Genomic DNA, 19,062 nt, shown 5'->3' on the forward strand with positions numbered 1-19,062 from the left:
ACGGGGAAAAAAAGGAATGCCTCAACTAAAGCAGCTTTAAATCAAACAAAAACCAACACAAGAGTGTCCAAAGTATTTTAGAAGAAATAGGTCATTTATAAAACACTATGTTAAATAAGATGACTATTCAGTCATCTAACAAGGATTGTATTCATTATCTTCATTTTTTTCCTCTGAACTTCCAAAGATGAACAAAAACAGTAGCTCTCATTAACACTGAAAGCTGTCCTCAGAAAAAAAGATATACTTAAGAATCACCACAAAACAGAAATCATAAGAAAAAAATTGTAATTAAAAGTACCTCCATTGTTGCACAAAGTTCCTCCTAATTTACACGTGACAAAAATGAAGTGATGTCATTTGCCAAGAGCAGCATTTTACCAGGACTAAAGCAAATATCTTCAGTTGTTTTTTTGTTTGCTGTTTGCTTTTCCAAAGCTCTGATTTAAAGCCAGGAACCAGACCAATTCTAAGCACAACAACTGTGCTTTTCATTTTAAGGAAACCATTTGGCTTCAGTATTAGGACCGAAGATGATGCTCTTTAAGCAAGTTAAAGCTTTACAGTTGTGGAAATGAACTACAAATTACTTGAAGGTAGGAAGTGATTTTCAGTTGTTATTCCGAATCTATTACATATACAACAACAAGACAAAATTAAGCAGCATTGAATCATCGTGGCAATGGCGTAAAACTGACACATTGTGAAAACTGCACTTTATTGCAGTCAGGGTATTTTATTTCCTGACAACTGTCAGCAACACACAGCGTGCTCTGATAAGTGCACACACACTTGTTCCCTGGCAAAAAGGACCTGCCCCCAACAGATGGAACAAGAGCATAAGCAAAGCTTACATCAGTGGCACAGCAGAACAGAGGCCTGAAAATCACTTCAGTATTTTGTCCAGCAATTAAAATACTAGTTTTCTAAAACTACTTGTGGTTCTACATCAGCTTAAGTTTGTCTGGGCTCCAAAGTGCCCTACTGGAGTACCTGTCCCCCTCTACTCGGCTCTTGTGAGGCCCCATGTGGAATATTGCATCCAGGCCTGGGGCATGGAACACTTGGAACAGGTCCAGCAGAGGGCCACTAAGATGATCAGAGGGTTGGAGCACCTCTCCTATGAGGAAAGATTGAGGGATTGTTTAGCTTGGAGAAGGGAAGGCTCCTGGGAGACCTCATTAAGGCCTTCCAATATTTGAAGGGAGCATATAAACAGGAGAAGTTGTGTGTGTTTACAACAGTGGATAGTGACAGGACAAGGGGAAACAGTTTTAAACTGAGACAGGGGAGGTTTAGATATTAGGAGGAAGTTTTTCACTCAGAGGGTGGTGATGCACTGGAACAGGTTGCCCAAGGAGGTTGTGGATGCCCCATCCCTGGAGGCATTCAAGGCCAGGCTGGATGTGGCTCTGGGCAGCCTGGTCTGGTGGTTGGCGACCCTGTGCATAGCCGGGGAGTTGAAACCAGGTGATCATTGTGGTCCTTTTCAACCAAGGCCATTCTATGATTCTGTGATATAGCTAGCTATACTTAACAGTATGCAGACACATATGCTAGCAGATGAGTGCATATCTGACATGTATATACACACACATACTTACATATACTCTAAATACAGAGAGTAACTATAAGATACCAAGTGTATTAGTTTATTGCATTCCTATCCTCTTTTGACGGAAGGCTGCTGGGGTTTGTTTGTTTGTCTTTTTTTAAATGAAGTTTTATAATGACTGTACTTCCTCTTCTTTTTTAGGGCTGCTACTCCCAGCTCATGCCTGACTCACCCACACGTAGCTGTGCTTCAGCATGTTGCACTTCATGTTCCTTTAGCAAGTGTCACTACAGCTCTTACTTAAACTGAAGATACTTAAACTGCATAAATCCACCCACAAGAATGAAGGTGGGTAGAGCTGACAGATCACAGAACTCAGTACACAGAAAGCCTGGGTAAGGCCAGAAAACAGCACCCAAGGCTCTGATTGTTTAAAATTCTTGTTTCTGTGCCCTTTACAAACATAAACATTACTATTCAACATGAAAGTCCCTCAATTTGTTTGTCACATAGCCAGTATCACACCAGCAGCCAGCTGTGCTTCTAGAAAAACCCGAAGTACCGTCTGAGATTTCTGATCCAAACTATTCCTGTGATCTTTTCCTCCCTAACAGGGCACAGAAATTTCTACTTTAAAGACTCAAGGTATTTGTTGTCAGTGAATGCAAAGCCTTCAAGAGAAACCTACAACCAAAGCGTTCCTAGCCCTGCTAGCTGCAGAGCTGATCAGCCAAACACTAACTGAACAGAAGCCAACACAGTAGGCCTGGCAAGAAAAGGCAAAAAAAACCACAGCTCCATCAGCAGAGGCTGCTGTTCTTTTCTTTACCCAGGAGTAAACTTATTTTCCTTTCTTTAAAATACTACGCAGCTTTCTAACCAGAATAAGCTGCATTCACAGGACTTATCTTAAGCAGAAACTCCCCAGGCAAAACTGGATGATGAATTAGTAGGAGGATCCAAAAAAGAATAGCAAAGGCGTTTTACCCTTCCTTCCAGTGACAGAATAAACAGATATGGTTCTTCTAAGAGAAACGTGAGAAGCCACAGGGCTCTACAAAACAGAAAGTGCTCACAGCTCCTCCCTTCCAGTGACTACATCCAGCAAGGCCGCCTATCTAACTGAACAGTTAAACAGAGCAACATGGAAGACTCAAACAGAGCCTCCACTGAAAAATAAAAACAAGCTCATCCCTCCTTCCTTCACCAAACAGAAGAGAAAGGAATTGGTTACCCCAAATTCTGCTAATAAAGCTGCACTACCACCATGACTTTGCCATACCATCTGAATACTAACATGGATGTTTTTAGAGCACCTGAAAGTTTGACCCTTCAAGTTTGGCCCTAAAGCTGCGTGACTACAGTACAGCTCAGGAATGCAGGAAACACCATTATCTGCATCAATATCAAAGGCTTGTGGGAGTTCCTAATACCAGAGTATGAGTTCTTGAGAGTCACACAATGCCAGAATTAATCCTTCCTCATTTCTCTGAGCAAGCAAATATTTACATGAGGAAAAAATTCTAGAAATAGAAGTTTGCCTTTCTAGCAAAACGAAACAACCATGTTCTGCTTGCTGGAAGACTCTGCTCACTGCTGCATTCTCCAATTCAGTTACAGTGTAACTCCAAAGATACAAAAAAAAAGTCTCAAAATGGAACCACAGCAAGAAAACAGCAGCACTTCTGATAGGGATGTGACCGTAAAACAAACTATTCTAAAAGGGTTGGGGTTCCAGTCATTTCTAGCCACGCATGCAGAACTATCTGAACTTCTCTTCTTCGTGCCTTTGCTCATGTGTGAAATAGGAAGCAAACCACTTCCTCATCTCACCAGACCGTTCCGGTAACAAATAACTGTACAGAAAACAGTACAGGACCAATATAATCCAAGAGAAAACTCATTAATTTCTGAAGCAAGATTTCAAGAAAATATGGCAAGGTACTGAAGGACAGAGCAAAACAAGCACTGGACACTTTGCCCTGGGATAAAGCAGGGTTCCTAACCAAAGCAATAGTTGTGTATTCAAGGCTGCCTTCTGAGTGCTCTGTTCCCAAGATCATAGAAGAAAAAAACCACAGGTATATAGCCCTAACTAGGAGATGAGTCCAGTCAGTTTGTCCTTGTAGCTAAGTGCCACATGAATGGAATCAGAACCATCTGCTCACTGCACTGGTTTCTATCACTTCACCACATATCAGGTTGAACTGGCAAAGATATGTCATCTACAAATGGTAGAAGACTCAGATGTTTTATTTAACTGTTGTCCAATCTCCACAAGTTTTCTGATTCTCATTTTTCTTCCAAGATATCCTCATCCAAGAGACCCAAATCCCTTTTGCTTCTCCTGTCAATTCTTCTCATATTTTCTTTGTCCAGCAATTTCCCATTTCCCCTGATGACCCCAACCTGCTGACAGATTAACATCATAATTCCTACACATTCCCTCAATCAATACCATACTGTGAGCCTTCACACAGCCCACAAGCTCCCAGCTTTCTCTCCACTAGCTTTTGAACAAGTTGTCCCCAACTCAGACTCCAGTTCTCATTTTTTTTTCCTACTTTCAACTCAAAAATGAGCTGCTCCTCCTCCTATCTGACTGCCACTGCTCCTCACCTCAGACATCATCTCCATCCCAGATCTTTTCTTTCCCCATACTGCCTGACTGGATGAATGTTTCTTAGAAATGAGTTTTCATAGGACTGTAATGGGGTCAAAACAAGGCATATTCTGCACTCGGAAAGGAAAGAGGAGCAAAGCAGGAGGCACAAACCCTGCAAAAACACCCTACTGCAGAGCTCAGGCACACCAGAGCTGTTTGAAGAGCTGTCAAAAAATGTCAAGAATACAGTTAGAACATCTGTTCCCAAGTCTCACTTTTGGCAGCTACTGAAGTACTTTGATTGAAATTCTTTTGAACACCTGACACAATATTAACATCAATATATAACAGTATTTGCTCAATGTCTTAATCAATAGCATACTATGCTGCCGTTTCCTAGATGCTACTGCCAGTCTCACCTGCAACAACAACCTCCTGGGACACAACTCCATGCTTATTAAGATAGTACTAGAAGATTCTCCCAGACAAGTTTGAATGTTGCTAAAAACAGATTTTTGAAAAGAAAACAACTTTGGATTTGTTTGGATGCTTGAAAGCCGCTGGAACATCTCCTCTAAACTTCAAGCTAGGAGATACCAGCTAGGTCACGTCATGCTGTTACTGCTGCTAAGAAATGAACTCAGCTCTGAACTGAGGTGCAAAGGTAAGCCCTGCTAAAGCACGTGAAGTACTGCTGCAGCACTCACAAGAGAACAATTTTAGCCAGCTGCATGTGAGCACAAGAAGCACTCAGTGTAATAAACTAAAAAACTACTATTACAATTCAATTGGATGTTTGACTGCCAAACATCTTCTCACAAAACACAAACAGGAAATCTAAATACTAAATCAATTAAATACTGTTCATTGTCAGTCCCCATACGATGCTCTGTCTTGTCCATATGATCCTCACTTATATAAAAGGTCAGCAGTTTTACCTTCAAGACAAAGCTTGGTAAAGTCTGGTGGTTATACATTTCACTTCCACATTAAGAAGGAACAGTTTCAAATAACCATGTGCCTCAGCACATTAAAGGTGCAAATGTAACAAAAAAGAAATGAACTGGCTTTTCAAGCTCTTGCCCCCAACAAACTCTGAGAGCAAAACCTCTCAGGCAGACTGTAAACAGGGAGGGAGGTTTGCTTTGCTCTTAAGAAATAGATCTACGAATATATTTTAGTCATTATTCTAAGTTGATTTCAATCTATCAGTGCCTTTGAACAGACAGCCTAGAATTCAGGAAACTACACTTTTTGCACTAAAAAGATTAATGTTATACATAAGCAGAAGCAAGCACCTTGCTGTCCAGCACAAAGACAAAGAGTTCCGTGTGCGTGAGGATGTTACCCTCTGGAGTCCTATAAATCCAAATAAAGAGAACCAGTAGTCTCCCAGTGCCACACCTGACTGGAACACACTCAATTACATCTGACTTCTGAAGTTACACAACCGCTAGACCCACTTGTCACAGAAACAGGGCTTACCAGTCAGCTAATTTACAACTCGGGTTCTTAGGAACTCATCTATTACCCTGTATAGCACACCAGAAGAAGTTACTCACCCTAACACTCCATTTAATTTAATCATCAAGTACTGAAGGAGAACCAGCATTGCCTCCTGGTTGAATTTAAGAGGCTTTTGAACTGCTCCAGTTAAACAGAACTCGCTCACAGAGCAGCTTCGTGCTACCAGAGAATGGTTAAGTACGCAGGCGGATGTAAAAAGGGCTTTTAAGGATGTATCTAGGACAGCCTCCTGCCCCACTTCCTCATACATAAACTGATTGTTGGTACAGAACTTCTTTTGCCTAGTGGTCACCAATTCAGGTGGAGCATATGTTGATGAGAATCAGCCTTCCAGACCAACGTATTAACTCCCACAAGATGAGGCTTTAGGGTTTGGTGTGGGTGGCAGACAGAAGGCCTGTTTTGCAAGGCAGGCTATTTTAGTAAGTACAGCCACACCAAACTGAATGCACTCAATCAAGCTAAGCTGTCCCAGACCCAATTACTATTTGCATTGAGATCACCTGGGAATCCCAAGTGCTGAGATCTATAAGCCAAAGCATCAAAAAACTTAGTAAATAAGATCACAAACCATAGCACACTTTACTAAAACATGAGAAAAAGTGCCTCCTATAGAAACATTGTTAGAGGAAATCAGTTTTTATACACTTGGAGTTCGTACTTATTTCAGAGATGTTCAGTCTGATTTTTCCTATAGATCCATAACGATTCTGTGGAGCTGAAAAAACAATGACTTTGGTCAGTCACACAGTATTCCCCATATGTAGTATTAGAATTTAGGTTGGAGTAAATCAGGTAGACAAAAACACTTCCCAAAACACAAATAAGTTACAGAACATTAAAAAAGAAGCCTGGCACCTCAGCTCATTTTAGAAATCATAACTTCATGACCAGCCTTTACACTTCTAGAGTTAACTGAAGATAAAAAGCCATTAAGCGTTTAACTAAGACCATACGATATAGTCGGTAGCAACAGCAAACAAAGCTGACAGCATAAGCAAACAACAAAGGTTGGAAGGACACTGTCAGCTTTTACCTCTTATCTATGACCGTCTCTGAACTACGCTGAGACTCAAGTCATCAGGAGCAAAAGGCAGAACACACCATTTTACTTTCACCTTTCAATTGCTCTGCCTGCAACTGGTTTCACTGTCTCCACAGTGAAGGTATTCTCTGCACATCAGGCTTCCACATGACAGAGGAGACAAAATGCTCATTCTAAAAAGAAGAATGCAATTAAAACCACAGGAGATGGGGAACACAGGAGAAAGTGCTGTAACTAAAAATACTTCCAGCTTTACCTCGTCAATTCTAAAGCTATTCATCGTTTGTTGGTGGTTTCTGCTAAGCTCTGCTGTTTATATAATTGCTGTACTTCTACCTCCAATAGGCAGCGGAACAGCAAATGTGAAACACTACCTATAGAAGACAGCCTGTTACTCTCAGCAAATTTCAGACAGTTTGAAACATTCTGCCAGCTGCAACAGCCAGCTTGTGGCACTCAAGAGAACATTCCTGAACCACAGAAGAGAAACTGAGGTGGATTTATAGAAGACCCTGAAATCAACAGCAATCAAACAAGCCACTGTCTTTGTGCACGTGAAAAGTAGACTTGTATTAAGGCATTAAATTATCCAATGACAAGGAAAGTTCACAAATACTCTTTCTTTACAGATTAATATTAAAGGAAGACTTATAAAGGTTAAGTCAATGGTCCTTTTGCACAAGTGCTCTTGATACATGCAAATGAATGGGTGTTGAAAAGATGTCAAAAGGTACAGACAACTGGTCATTGCTTACAGCTGGAAAATGCTTTGAAATTAATCTTACCCTGCCTGCCTGATTCACCACTTCCAGGTGCCAGGGCTATTAAGTGCCAGTGTTTAACTCCTTGCATCATCCCCTTATTGTCATCCCCCATGAAGCCATTCTGATAGACCTGGGAGGACCACAACAGAAAAAGATTCCTCACCTCTGCATCCCAGTGCTAACCACAAGAACACAATGCTGACACTCAAGCCCTACGTGGATTCAGCACTTGCATTCACTTGGGCTTCATACCTCACCTGCAGGATGTTTTCTTAACAACTAATACTCCAGAAGATGCAATTTGACAACACTCAAAATATTTGGCTTTGAAGATGTATTTTCATTATTTCTTTTATGTCTTGTATTTATTTGTAATATACTTCAGGGTGGTTAACATGAGCTTTAAGAGTCAGGAGCCGTGCTCTTCAACTTAAGCCTGCCCACATTAACAAATACAACTCCTGCTGCAATTTAAAGAGAGCAAGCTTTCAGAAGAGCAGGCAAAGGTGATAACCCTGACTTACGTTAGAACTATTTCTTAAGAAGCAACAACAAGTACTCAATGACTGCTAAAAAACAAATCTGACTTCCTGCATGTAACTTTTACCTCTCCTTTATGATCGTTCCCATCCATGCCCCCAGTTGGGGGGCAACAACACAACAGTGCTGCAGGCTGCCTGCATATTTGTATTCTCCTAGATACAGCACAGAGGGGAAAAAGCCGACATTTACTACGCCTAAGAAGGTACAGAAACCTGAAGTGGCCCTCCTACATACTGCTTTCCAGATGACAGACCTCTATTACTGTATCATTCAATAATACAATGCTTAGCAACAAAAATACTCCCCACCCTTCTGTCTCTTCAACGAGTGTCAAGGTGTCCGTCTCCAGACTTCTACTGAACCTCTCCACATACCTTTCCCTGAACTATTTGTGCTAAATATTGTATTCAATTCATTACAAATTAATACTTCTGCTAAGATGTATACTAGCTACCACTGCACAAGGTATAATACTTTTTTCTTATATGCAGATGTTACAAAGATGATGCAAAGCTCTAGGAAAGAGTTAGAACAGAACAGTTACCTCTGCAAGAAAAGAGCCAGCTAACACTGTATTTCAAGAGACAGCCAGGCTTCTGCAGCAGGAAAGGCTTCATGTGAGGAGGTGGATGATTTCAGAAGAATCTTTCAATAATCACTCACCTCAGGTGGCCTCAGCTAAACTGCAAACAACAAGGAAAATCTAGAGCACCTGATGCCAAATGGGAGTTATGTAACAGAAAGGCTCAGATTCGTTCCTCACTTTCATACAATGGCAATGCTTCATGACAGAGGTATTTTAGAACTGATTCTGGGATTGTTTCTTTCCACTGTCCCTATTCTCTGACAGCTAATGTATGCAAGAAGAAACCTCACAGCTTGACTTCAATAAAATGCTATCTACGCTTCCACTAAAAGCTTCTGTTTCAATAGTGCAGCGCTCTCTGTATGTCAAACAAAACCCATTCCTATTCCTCAGAAGAGCAGTGTTTCATTCACGTCATTTAGCTTTTTACCATTACCCTTCAACACAGAGCTCAAGATGTTTTCTGAAGCCCAGGGATGTGTCTCACTGTAACAATGTACGTCAGGCTGCAACTGACACGTTGGTGCAGGTTCCAACTCTGACAGCAGTAACCTCAGTTGAGTGGCTCGATCTCTCCTGTCCAACACCCCCACCTGCCACAGCCTACTACAGAAAACACTCATTTACCATATAAACACCAAGAAACCAGCACAAGTAAAGAAAGCTGTTTATGCAAAAGAAAAAAAAACAAAGAAGTTTGAAGAAAGCAAACTTTGCAGAGCTGGTAATAGGGAAGATGACAGATCACCACCTTAGCCTCAACGTTTTGCTGGTTAAGGATCAACACGCACGTTGACGTGACACCCATGCTTCTACTTAACACCACGAGAAATTCGGAACGAGGGATTTAAGAGATGAGATGCTGCTACCACACCTGAAGAGCTGCCACACTGCCACCTGCATGCCATGGAACAGGAAAAGAGGAAAGCTCCTCACGAACCTCACAGCCAGCAGCATCCCCGTTTCTTTATCCGGGACACGTCTGTGAAGAAGGCTGTCGTATTTTAAGACCCCAAGAAGATGCTATTACACCAGACTGCAAACTAACAAGACAGAACCGAGCTACACACGCCAGCATTCCTACATCACAATTCAGACCTAATTACAGCGTGACTCTATCAGCCGCCTAACGAACAGACGACAACCGCCTCCGAAGCGCCGGACTCACCTTACCCAACGCTGGCGGACAGCCCCAGTACCGCAGCGGGGACGCCCCGTCCCCACGACAAACCCGCCCCGCTCAGCGCACGTCCCCCCACACGTCCCCGCCGCGGGGCTCCCCGCCTTGCCGGCCGCCTCGGGGCCGCTCCTGGGAGCGGCGGGGCGGGCAGAGCCGCGAGAAGTTGCGGAGGAGCAACAGATGGGACGCAGCGCCGTCCCCTGCGGGCCGCGGCGGGAACGTGCGGTACGAGGGGGGTCGCGCCGCCGAGGCTGAGAGGTTGCGGCGAGCCCGGCCCGCCCTCCCCGCACGCCGCCGCACTCACCGAGCCGCCCGGCGACGCGGACGGAGCCGGAGCCGCCGCCTCCCTGGGCCGGGCCGGGCCGGACCCCGCGCAGGGCAGGGGCGGATGGCGACAGCGCCGGAGCCGCCCGCACTGAGGGGAGGGGGGAGGAGGGGGAGGGGGCGAGCCGCAAAGCACCACAGGGGACCGGCCGTGCGGGCGGGCGTGCGGTGACCCGGATGTACCGGCTGGGAGGAGCGCGGAGGGAGGGGGGCAGCCAGCAGGTGAGTGCGCACGCGCGCCCGGCTGCCAGCACACTGCGCATGCACCTGCTTTGACTCCGAGTGTCTCAGGCAGGGGCGGGGGAAGCGAAACAGAAGCGGGCGGGCGAGCCGGCCGGCTGCGGGTCGCGCTCCTTAAAGGGGCCGCCGGGAGGCAGCCCGTGCTGGGGACAGCCATCTTCCTTGAGGCGCCCGAGCTTGCGATGCAGCTCTCCAGGCTCCGAACCAAACGTGGGGGAAGCCTATAGGAGCGTTCAGGGCATCCCAGCCAGGAGCCTTCTGCCAGGCCTCAAAGCCTCCTCCTGCAAGCACAAGGAACATACCTGTGTATATACATGTATTTATCCTGTCCCTCCATCATCCTGTCCCATCCTGTAAGGCGCCTGCAAAAGCAGGAGGACCGCTGAGCTCACCCAAAGCTGCAGCACAACCCAGAAGGCCAACCGTATCCTGGGTTGTATTAAGAGAAGTGTGACCAGCAGGGCCAGGGAGGTGATTCTGCTCCTCTGCTCTCGTGAGACCCCGCCTGGAGTACTGCATTCAGACCTGGGACACCCAACACAAAAAGGACATGGAGCTGTTGCTGCAGGTCCAGAGGAAAGCCGTGAAGATGATCAGAGGGCTGGAGCATCTTCCCTATGAAAACAGACTGAGAGAGATGGGTCTCTTCAGACTGGAGAAGAAAAGGCTTCAAGGGGACCTTGTAACAGCCTTCTGGTACCTGAAGGGGCCTACAGGAAAGCTGGGGAGGGACTTTTTGTAAGGGCAGGTAGCAACAGGATGAGGGGAAATGGTTTTAAACTGGAAGAGGGTAGACTGAGACTAGATATTAGGAAGAAATTCTTTATTGTGAGGGTGGCGAGACTCTGGAACAGATTATGTTCACAGTGAGGTTGTGGATGCCCCCTCCCTGGAAGCATTCAAGGCCAGGCTGGATGGGGCTGTGAGCAACATGGTCTAGAGGGAAGCGTCCTTTCCTATAGCAGGGAGTTGGAACTAGATGATCTTAAAAGTCTCTTCCAAACCAAACCATTCTATGATTCTATGAAATCTCAGCTGGAAGCACCTCAGCCCAGGGCTTTGTCCCCGTGTGTGAAGGGACAGCCTCTGCTGGTAATGGCCTTCCTGGACTAAGGGTTAAGGCTTAACACCCTGAAACAAAAAGCCAGCAAGTCATGCATCATGCCTTAAGTCAGCTGTGTGGCTTACTTATTTATTTTCTAAGGCCTGACTCAGGGGTTTTAAACATTCACTGTGGGCAAAACTTTGATGGGAAAGAGCATAAACCTCCTTCTTAGCAAAAAACAGGGTTGCTGACTAAAGTAATGCGTATATCTTCTCCCAGGTGGGTCATGTTTTAAGATGTAAGCATAAATAAATAAATAAACAAAGTAAAAAAGTTAAAGTTAAATCCTCTGATGAGCTCTGAGCTGACAGACCCTCCTGCAGAAGGAGCACCCAACGGCCAATATTGTGCTTTCCATCTCCCATAAATCAAAAGGTATGCAAATTGTGCTAAGGAATACAAAAATGTACTTTAATGACATTTTGTTCACTGACTTAAGGACATTTCATTTCCACATACACATCTTCATTAAAAAAAAACAAATTCTGGAAGTTACACCTTTTGCACACCCACTCAGGTTGTGGTGTCATTGAACACCGAACATCATTAAGGTTGGGAATGACCTCTAGGATCATCTAGTCCAACCATCCACCTACCACAATATTGCCCATTGAACAATGTCTCTCACTGCCACATCTCCAAACTTCTTGAACACCTCCAGGGATGGTGACTCCACCACTTACTCTGCAGAGGATGCACATCCCAAATTACCTTTACTTCTAATTTGCAAAAGCAGGGGTATAGTATCAATATCCTATTTTTAGGCCTGCTTCTATAGGAGAATTACACAAACACACGTGGAGAAAGAAAAAAGTTATCTGGAATCTAGGCAATTATTTTCAAAACATTCCCATGAAATCTCATCTGACCTTCACTATGAATGGCTGAAGAAGCCAAAGGCTCAGTTCACATTTGGTGAGATTGCTCACCTGATCCATTCAAAATAACCACCTCAGTGAACACAAAGCAACTTCTGATTTCAAAGCCTCACCTCTAAAAATTTGGTGCTGCCACATACTCTGTGCTAGGAGCAGTTCTGAGAATGAGCAGGACAGCCAGCAGGAATGCACAGATACAACCAAGACAAAACAGGTGGCTTGCTCTCCTTGAAACCCCACAGAATCAATGTGAAGAGAGCCACATGAGCCACCTGAAAGCCTAACCACATCAGCTACTTTCTCTTCTGAAGCCAGATCCCAGTTTGAGAACTGTAAAATAATGGTGAATGCTGAGCCTCCCCGAACCCATTTTGAGAAAGAGGAAAAATGGAAAGGACTTCAGAGATTAATATGCAACAATGTATTTTTCTTCTTTACATTTTCATAGCTGTATATATGTTAACTTAAACTGAACTCAGTTTCTCTCATAACTTGGTAGGATAAGAAATATGGCTTTAATAAACTTAAAAAAAAAAAAAAGTATTATGGATAAAATAGCCTCCTGGGATGCAAAGGATGCAGGCTGTGAGTGCAGTCTAGCTCTAGATAGAATCTGCCTGATGCAATCAAAAGAATTCACTACATTGTAAACTGCATTCTCAAATAGCGTTCAGACAACGCCAGGGCTGATAAACCGTGTTCCTAATTGTCTGCTGCCTCCACCTAAGCAGGGAAAGTGCTCAGAGAAGCCTGGGGGGCTGTTACAGGTTAGTGCAGATTGAGCAAATAGGTGAGATGTCCAAGAAGATATGAAAGATTTTCACAGCGGAATTTTATGAGCAGATTGGCAGAAGACCAGAAGTCCTAGTTCTGCTTGTGTTTGATCTGTATAGGTTAGGCTGAAGTGCTTGATGTGACCTTTCACTTCTGCTGCAGGAATAATTTTTTTGCAATCAGCAGATAAAAAATCTGCACTGTAGGAGATGGATGCAGCCTCCTTCCTGAGATGCTAGCAGGTCACTACCACATTTTCTCCTGTCTCTGTAGTCAGCAGTCTGTGTGCCAGGCAAGGAGAGATCCAAGTCCCACTGAGCTGCATTCAAAGGAAGCAGAATCATGCTCCAAGTTTATGTTGGATGCATCATCTGTAGGTTTAATGCATCTCTCTCATAGGGAACTTTGTTCTGTTATACAGAGCTAAGGAAACAATGCAGTCAGCCTCAGGGATGAACGATTTTTGATGTTCATAACATTATACACTGCCTGGGGTATGGAGTGTTGGGGAGCGAGGGGAAGGGAAAAAACATCCTCTTCTGCTGCTACTATAAGCAGTTTTATAGCAATATTTACTCTTTAAGGCTCTCCCAGATTTTGAGTTGAGCCCCTCATCTTGAGTCAGACCTCTCACCTTTCAAGAGTACAAGTAAGAGTGCCCAGAACCTAAGCATTTAACAGCAGCTGCATATAAGACATCCACATTGCACATAATTGAAGCATAAAAATTACTGAACAATCTGGAAAATGTTGCATGACTTAAAACCCACTAATTTTCTATTAGTTCTGCCTTCGCTTTTAATTTCTTAATTGCTCCTGAATAGAAAATGACTTTACCAGGTTATTACTGCTATAAATATTAAAAAATAATAATAGGAGATGATATTTGCCAGTCAATATTGTAAAATTAGGAGTGTTAATAGAACAAAAGTGCTCTTATGCTCCCAAATGCATGAAGATTGTTTTGTTAGTAGGAGTATTGTTGCCAGGTAAGTAAACTGACCCTTAGGAGAGAAAATAGGTCAGAGCAGGCTCATAGAGCAAAGATTATTTAGTTCCAAATGCACTACTGGAAATGCACATCTAGTACGTGTGTGTGTGTGTGTATGTACCAGTGACAAAAGATGAATTTATTTTAGATATAGACAGCTACATAGAAAAATTAAAATAGAGAAGCAAAGCTGCCCTTGGGTACCATGCACAGTTAGAATAACTGCTACTTTAGGCTTAATGGTAGCCTAGGGGGAAAGTCCAAAGTAAAAAAGGAAGTCATCTTCTCTCATTTGTACTCAGCAGAGATAACAGCCTGCACTGTCCATTGGCAACAGTATTGTTTGTATGGTGGGGGAACAGTACTAACTTTACCATTCTGTAGATGAAAATGGTAAGCATCTCATATCCATACAGATATATGTACACATATATTTAATTTCTAAAGAGACAAGATTTCTTATAGTACCATTTCAAGACTGGAAAAGAGCAGCAGCTTTGCAGAGATCCTTTGTTACACTGCTGTGGTTCATAGCACCTTTCAGATCAAATAAAGCTAACATCAGGTTCCGCCCTCCCCCTTCCAGATTTCTTCACCTTAGATGAAGGATTGCAGAAGCAGTCACATTCACACTACAGTGTCCTTAAGGGCTCTCATTGTAGGTAGCAGAAATTCTCTGATATAAATGTAGCTCTTCAGAAACATAAACAATTGCAACAAAATATGGATGATCAACATAGATTTCAAAACAGCACAGACAAAACAAAAAGCCAAGGTCAAATCATTCTGTGCTTGCAAGAATGCCTGAAGTGCTTCCAGATACTGTAAGAGCAAACAATTACAATGTTTTACACTTGCATAGAGACAAGCACTTGTAATATCAAAATGTCCTTTTTTTCTCTCAAAGGTCATTTTGATATTTAAGTGGCAAGTGGGGAAACAATGCATTTCAGTTCTGTCTTTTTACAATTAACTTGGAGACACTTAGAATCACACAACCATGGGACCTTTAAAGGCCAGCTAGTCCAACTCCCCTGCACTGAACAGGGACACCTACAGCTAGAGCAGGTTGCTCAGAGCCCCATCCTCCCTGACCTTGAGTGTCTCCAGGGATGGGGTATCCACAGCTTCTCTGGCCAAAAACTGACTGTGTCCCAGTGCTGTGTCCCAGTCACTTCACATGACTAACTATGTGAGTCACCTACTCTCCTGCCTCTACAAAGTCTGAGCTTATTTTCAAGCTTTCTCATCTGTTGATGCAGTTGCTCCCTGCAAATGATCAGCACGGCCTCTTGGTGCAGCATGCCTCAGCTAAGATCTGTAACACACATTCGATTAATGAACAGCTCCTTTAAGTCAAATGATGCAGGAGAGTACAGTGTTGGACTGTGATCAAAGATAATGGGGATTTTACAAAATAAAGCTCTTTTGTTTTTGTATTTTATTGCCTTTTCGCAGCTTACCCATATAAGACAAGGAAGCAAAAAGAGGAATAAAAAGAAAATGGCAGGTGTTAAGCTTGCATTAGAAAGAAGACTGCAGACCAGTAAGCATAAGGGAAGGTAGAAAGAGGAACTGCAGCTTCTATTTTAATTATATTTTATCTCTGCTGAAAATTGAAAGAGAAATTATAGTAATAGACCTGTTACAAAACAGAGCAGAACACAGCATTAGATGCTGAGATTTTCAGGCTTTTCTCTTTTTTTCCTTTTCTTTTGTGAAATACATATTTTTTTTTCACTAGCCAACCTATGGATAGCACTGTGCTCCATACTTTGAGTAACTGCAGTGCAAAAAAACTCTGTTAGCAAACTGGTGAGCTGGACAGCAAGAAGCCTGCCAAACCATGGGGACAATCCAGCATTACTAAAGTCAACAACATGGCCACTGACTGCAGTTTCCAACTTATGGCACTCAGATGTGAAGAATAACCTAATGCAATGACTTTTTGTGATCTGTTCAACAAAAGCCTGCTTCGACTCAGTGCAGTGGCAAAACAACAACCTCTTCAAGTGCTGGATTATCACTTCTCTCTGAAGGCACCCAAACGCCACTGCACTTATTTACTCTGGGTGGCAGCTAAGAATATTTAAGCGCTTCACCAAGTAAGAAGAGGCTGCAGAACTGAGGTGCAATGGAGGGTTCCAGGTGCTTCACTTGAAACCCTCAGTGCTTCACTTCAGACCCTCAGTCAAGTTCATAAAACAAAGGTGACCACCAGGAGCACCATGGGAAGCAAACACTGCATCTGAGCTGGAAGCTCTGCACCAGCCTTTTCCCTCTTTGCACAAAATGTTTTGGGTCAATCAGCAGTGTAATGGTGTTCCAGTTAATGGACAGAATCAATGTTTCAGAGAACAGAAAAGGCAATATTTAAGAAAGCTAGACTGCTTCATTACTCTCTGGAAGAGAAACCAATATTTGATTTTAAGCAAAGGTAATTGTGCCACCCTGAAGGAAACAAATATTCATCGATTTAATTGAGAATTCTACCTACCTCAGGAGCATGAGACTGGTATTTTACTTTGATCACATCATTTCTAGTGATGTATTCATTGTTTTTTTTCACTTTTTCTTTTTTTTTTAATTATCTTTTCCCCCTTTTCCTAAAGTGTTTAACCTAATTGTCATTAGGAACCCTTAAAACAGCATCTGGTTCATAAATGATTTTTGGTCTGTATCTAGTAATCAACAAGGGACATTGTCAAGAGACCATTTCATGTTGTCTCAGCTGATCCCTGTGCTGCAGTGGCAGTTAGCATTCTCTCTGGAACACAGGAGATGTTGAAAACTTTCAGCAGGGAAACTGGTAAACTAATTAAAGCACCTCAGTGAAAGGTTCTGGAAAGTCAGTCCCAGAGAGGCCAATTTCAGAATTCAGCATACGAATGCAGACATCTCAACATGAGAGTGTAAGGCATTGGTGGGAGCAAGGACAAGCTTAGATCCCCCTTAGGCTGCATCCCCTTCTGTGGGTCACCTTAATGCCTGGTGGCATGGCCATGATCTGATGGTGCTCAGCACCTCACAGGTCTGCAGTGCCATTTCTGAGGCTATTCTGTCCTCGTAAGGATCTGGCTGTTTATTCCCATCTGAAAGGTAGCGTTCAGTTTAGCTGATCAAAGCTTGGGACTGGTTCTGTAACATGCACTTGAACTACTATAAACTTAATTTATGATCTGAGTGATGTTAAGTACAAGGCTGGTGAATAATGAAAGAAAAAAAGATGACAGTTAAGTTATTGGCTCACCAACTGTATCTCCCTCTTTAAAATATTGTTGTGCTACAGTCATCTGCTGCATCTCATTATACCATGATCTTCGTGCAGTTCCACCATTGTGCTCCTAAAAGCAACAGACGTTAAATAACTGCAGTATGTAAAAAATGTTGAAGAAGCCCCTCGCACACATTTTCCTGTAGACCATCCAGTGACCTCAATAAGCAAGGAAGCAGCAATCTTATCAGTGGGAGAATTTCCCAATCCAAAGTCTTTGAGAGTGATCATTTTAAGACGCCTGCGTAGCTCAAATGGCAGAGTCCATACTGCTCATATAAGCAAAAGTCTCTCTAACTGCAAAGACAAATGTGCTAGCAGAGGAAACAGAAAGCTAGGACTTCTTCCCATACTGTAATCTGTGAGGAACAGACTGGAAGCTGATGAAGGCTGCAGTAAAACAAAGCATTTAGGCACGCGCTTCAGCACTTCCTTTGTTGACCAACAGAAACCCTGCACACCAGACATCTTTTTCTTCTGTTTTCCTGAGCATGAACATGGCACCTAGGGCTAAATCTAGCACCAAATGCAGCTGTGTAATATTCAGTTAGCAAGAAACGGGAGTAAAGCTGACACTGCACATTTCAACTACTTAAGCATATTCTGAGCTCACTCAATGAATGGAAAGATAATATTCTTTCACGTACAGCAGCAGATGAATTCCTTGCATGGGCTGGGAAATATTCTGCTTACACCAAGCTGGATGCAGTTCCACTAGAGATGTGTGTATTCCTGAGTCATAGCTGAGGGACAGTTTGGTACTGATCAGAGCAGAACGAGCAGCTTCCCACTGTGACCACATTGCCTCTACAGGAATGCGTCATAAACCCTTTTTTTAATAGGTGGTCATGCACTCATCATGCTAAAGGATTCCTGTCTCAGGCAGCAAATGAGCTAGAAAAGTTAAAGAAGCAAAACAGTCTCTTTCTCCTACGAGGTACCAGACTGTACTCAGAAGAGCTTTGACCATTTTTCTGGCACTTGGATTAAGTGTAAATACTCAGTAAATACTCAGTGGTACCAAAATTCATACCATTAAATTTCAGTAATTTCATATGTAAAAAACTAAGTCGTGCCATTGATATGACCTTTTTTTTCTTAATTCCATCTTATTCTCTTCCAAGCAAAGGCAAATAATAACTGCTTCTCCATGCTTCTATTACGTTTACATTTTTTACTTTAATCCTAATTATTTGTTGAACTTTACTTTTAAAGGATGGGAGGGATGGATGTAGGCAAAAATAACATCTCTATTATTTGCTCAGAGAAGTCTGGCAGGGATGTGAAATGATCAGGAGAACCACATGGGTGCAGACGAACATAAGTCCTAAGTATGCATGCTTCTAAGTGGTTTTAATGGGGTCACTTCTGTCCTAAGGCATAGCACACCACAGTTCAGATGACAGATTCTGGCCCTGAGCTCATCAAAGGTTTTGCAGATGAGTTTAACAAGCTCGGGTTTAGCGCAGAGGGGGCTGTGCTCAAAGAGGACCTGAATGTGGCCAGATGGCCAAGAGGGGGATGTGTCCTCACCAGAAGATTGAGTGGTGACCATGAAAGAAGACTGAAAGATTTCTGGGTGGGAAAAGCATCGTGCCCAACTTGGACAAAGGTTTCAGAAGAACAAATGGATGGCTTTAAAAAGGCTGCAAAGGGAGAAAACATTGGAAC

General features: G+C 43.1%; 1 protein-coding gene across 16 annotated transcripts in view; it reads right to left on the reverse strand.

The window, feature by feature from the left end:
• The window catches only part of CYRIB (CYFIP related Rac1 interactor B), a 99,730-nt gene that overhangs the window by 63,251 nt on the left and 17,417 nt on the right, over nt 1-19,062 (reverse strand). For 2 of the 16 annotated variants that reach the window (XM_090137996.1, XM_090137997.1), the window contains exon 3: nt 17,368-17,461. The exons of 8 other annotated variants lie outside the window; for them this stretch is intronic. Coding sequence is in view for 1 of the 8 variants with exons in the window: in XM_031591227.2 (XP_031447087.1) it covers nt 10,110-10,526 (417 nt within the window). In the remaining 7 variants the exon portion in view is untranslated. Of the gene's footprint in view, nt 1-5,722; nt 9,772-9,793; nt 10,069-10,109; nt 10,633-17,367; nt 17,462-19,062 lie in introns of those variants that run through there. 6 more of the 16 variants (XM_090137994.1, XM_090137999.1, XM_031591227.2 and 3 more) reach the window with 5 other exon arrangements.

The sequence above is a fragment of the Phasianus colchicus genome, chromosome 3, assembly GCF_987193195.1.
Source record: "Phasianus colchicus chromosome 3, bPhaCol1.hap1.1, whole genome shotgun sequence".
Classification (NCBI taxonomy): Eukaryota; Metazoa; Chordata; class Aves; order Galliformes; family Phasianidae; genus Phasianus; species Phasianus colchicus.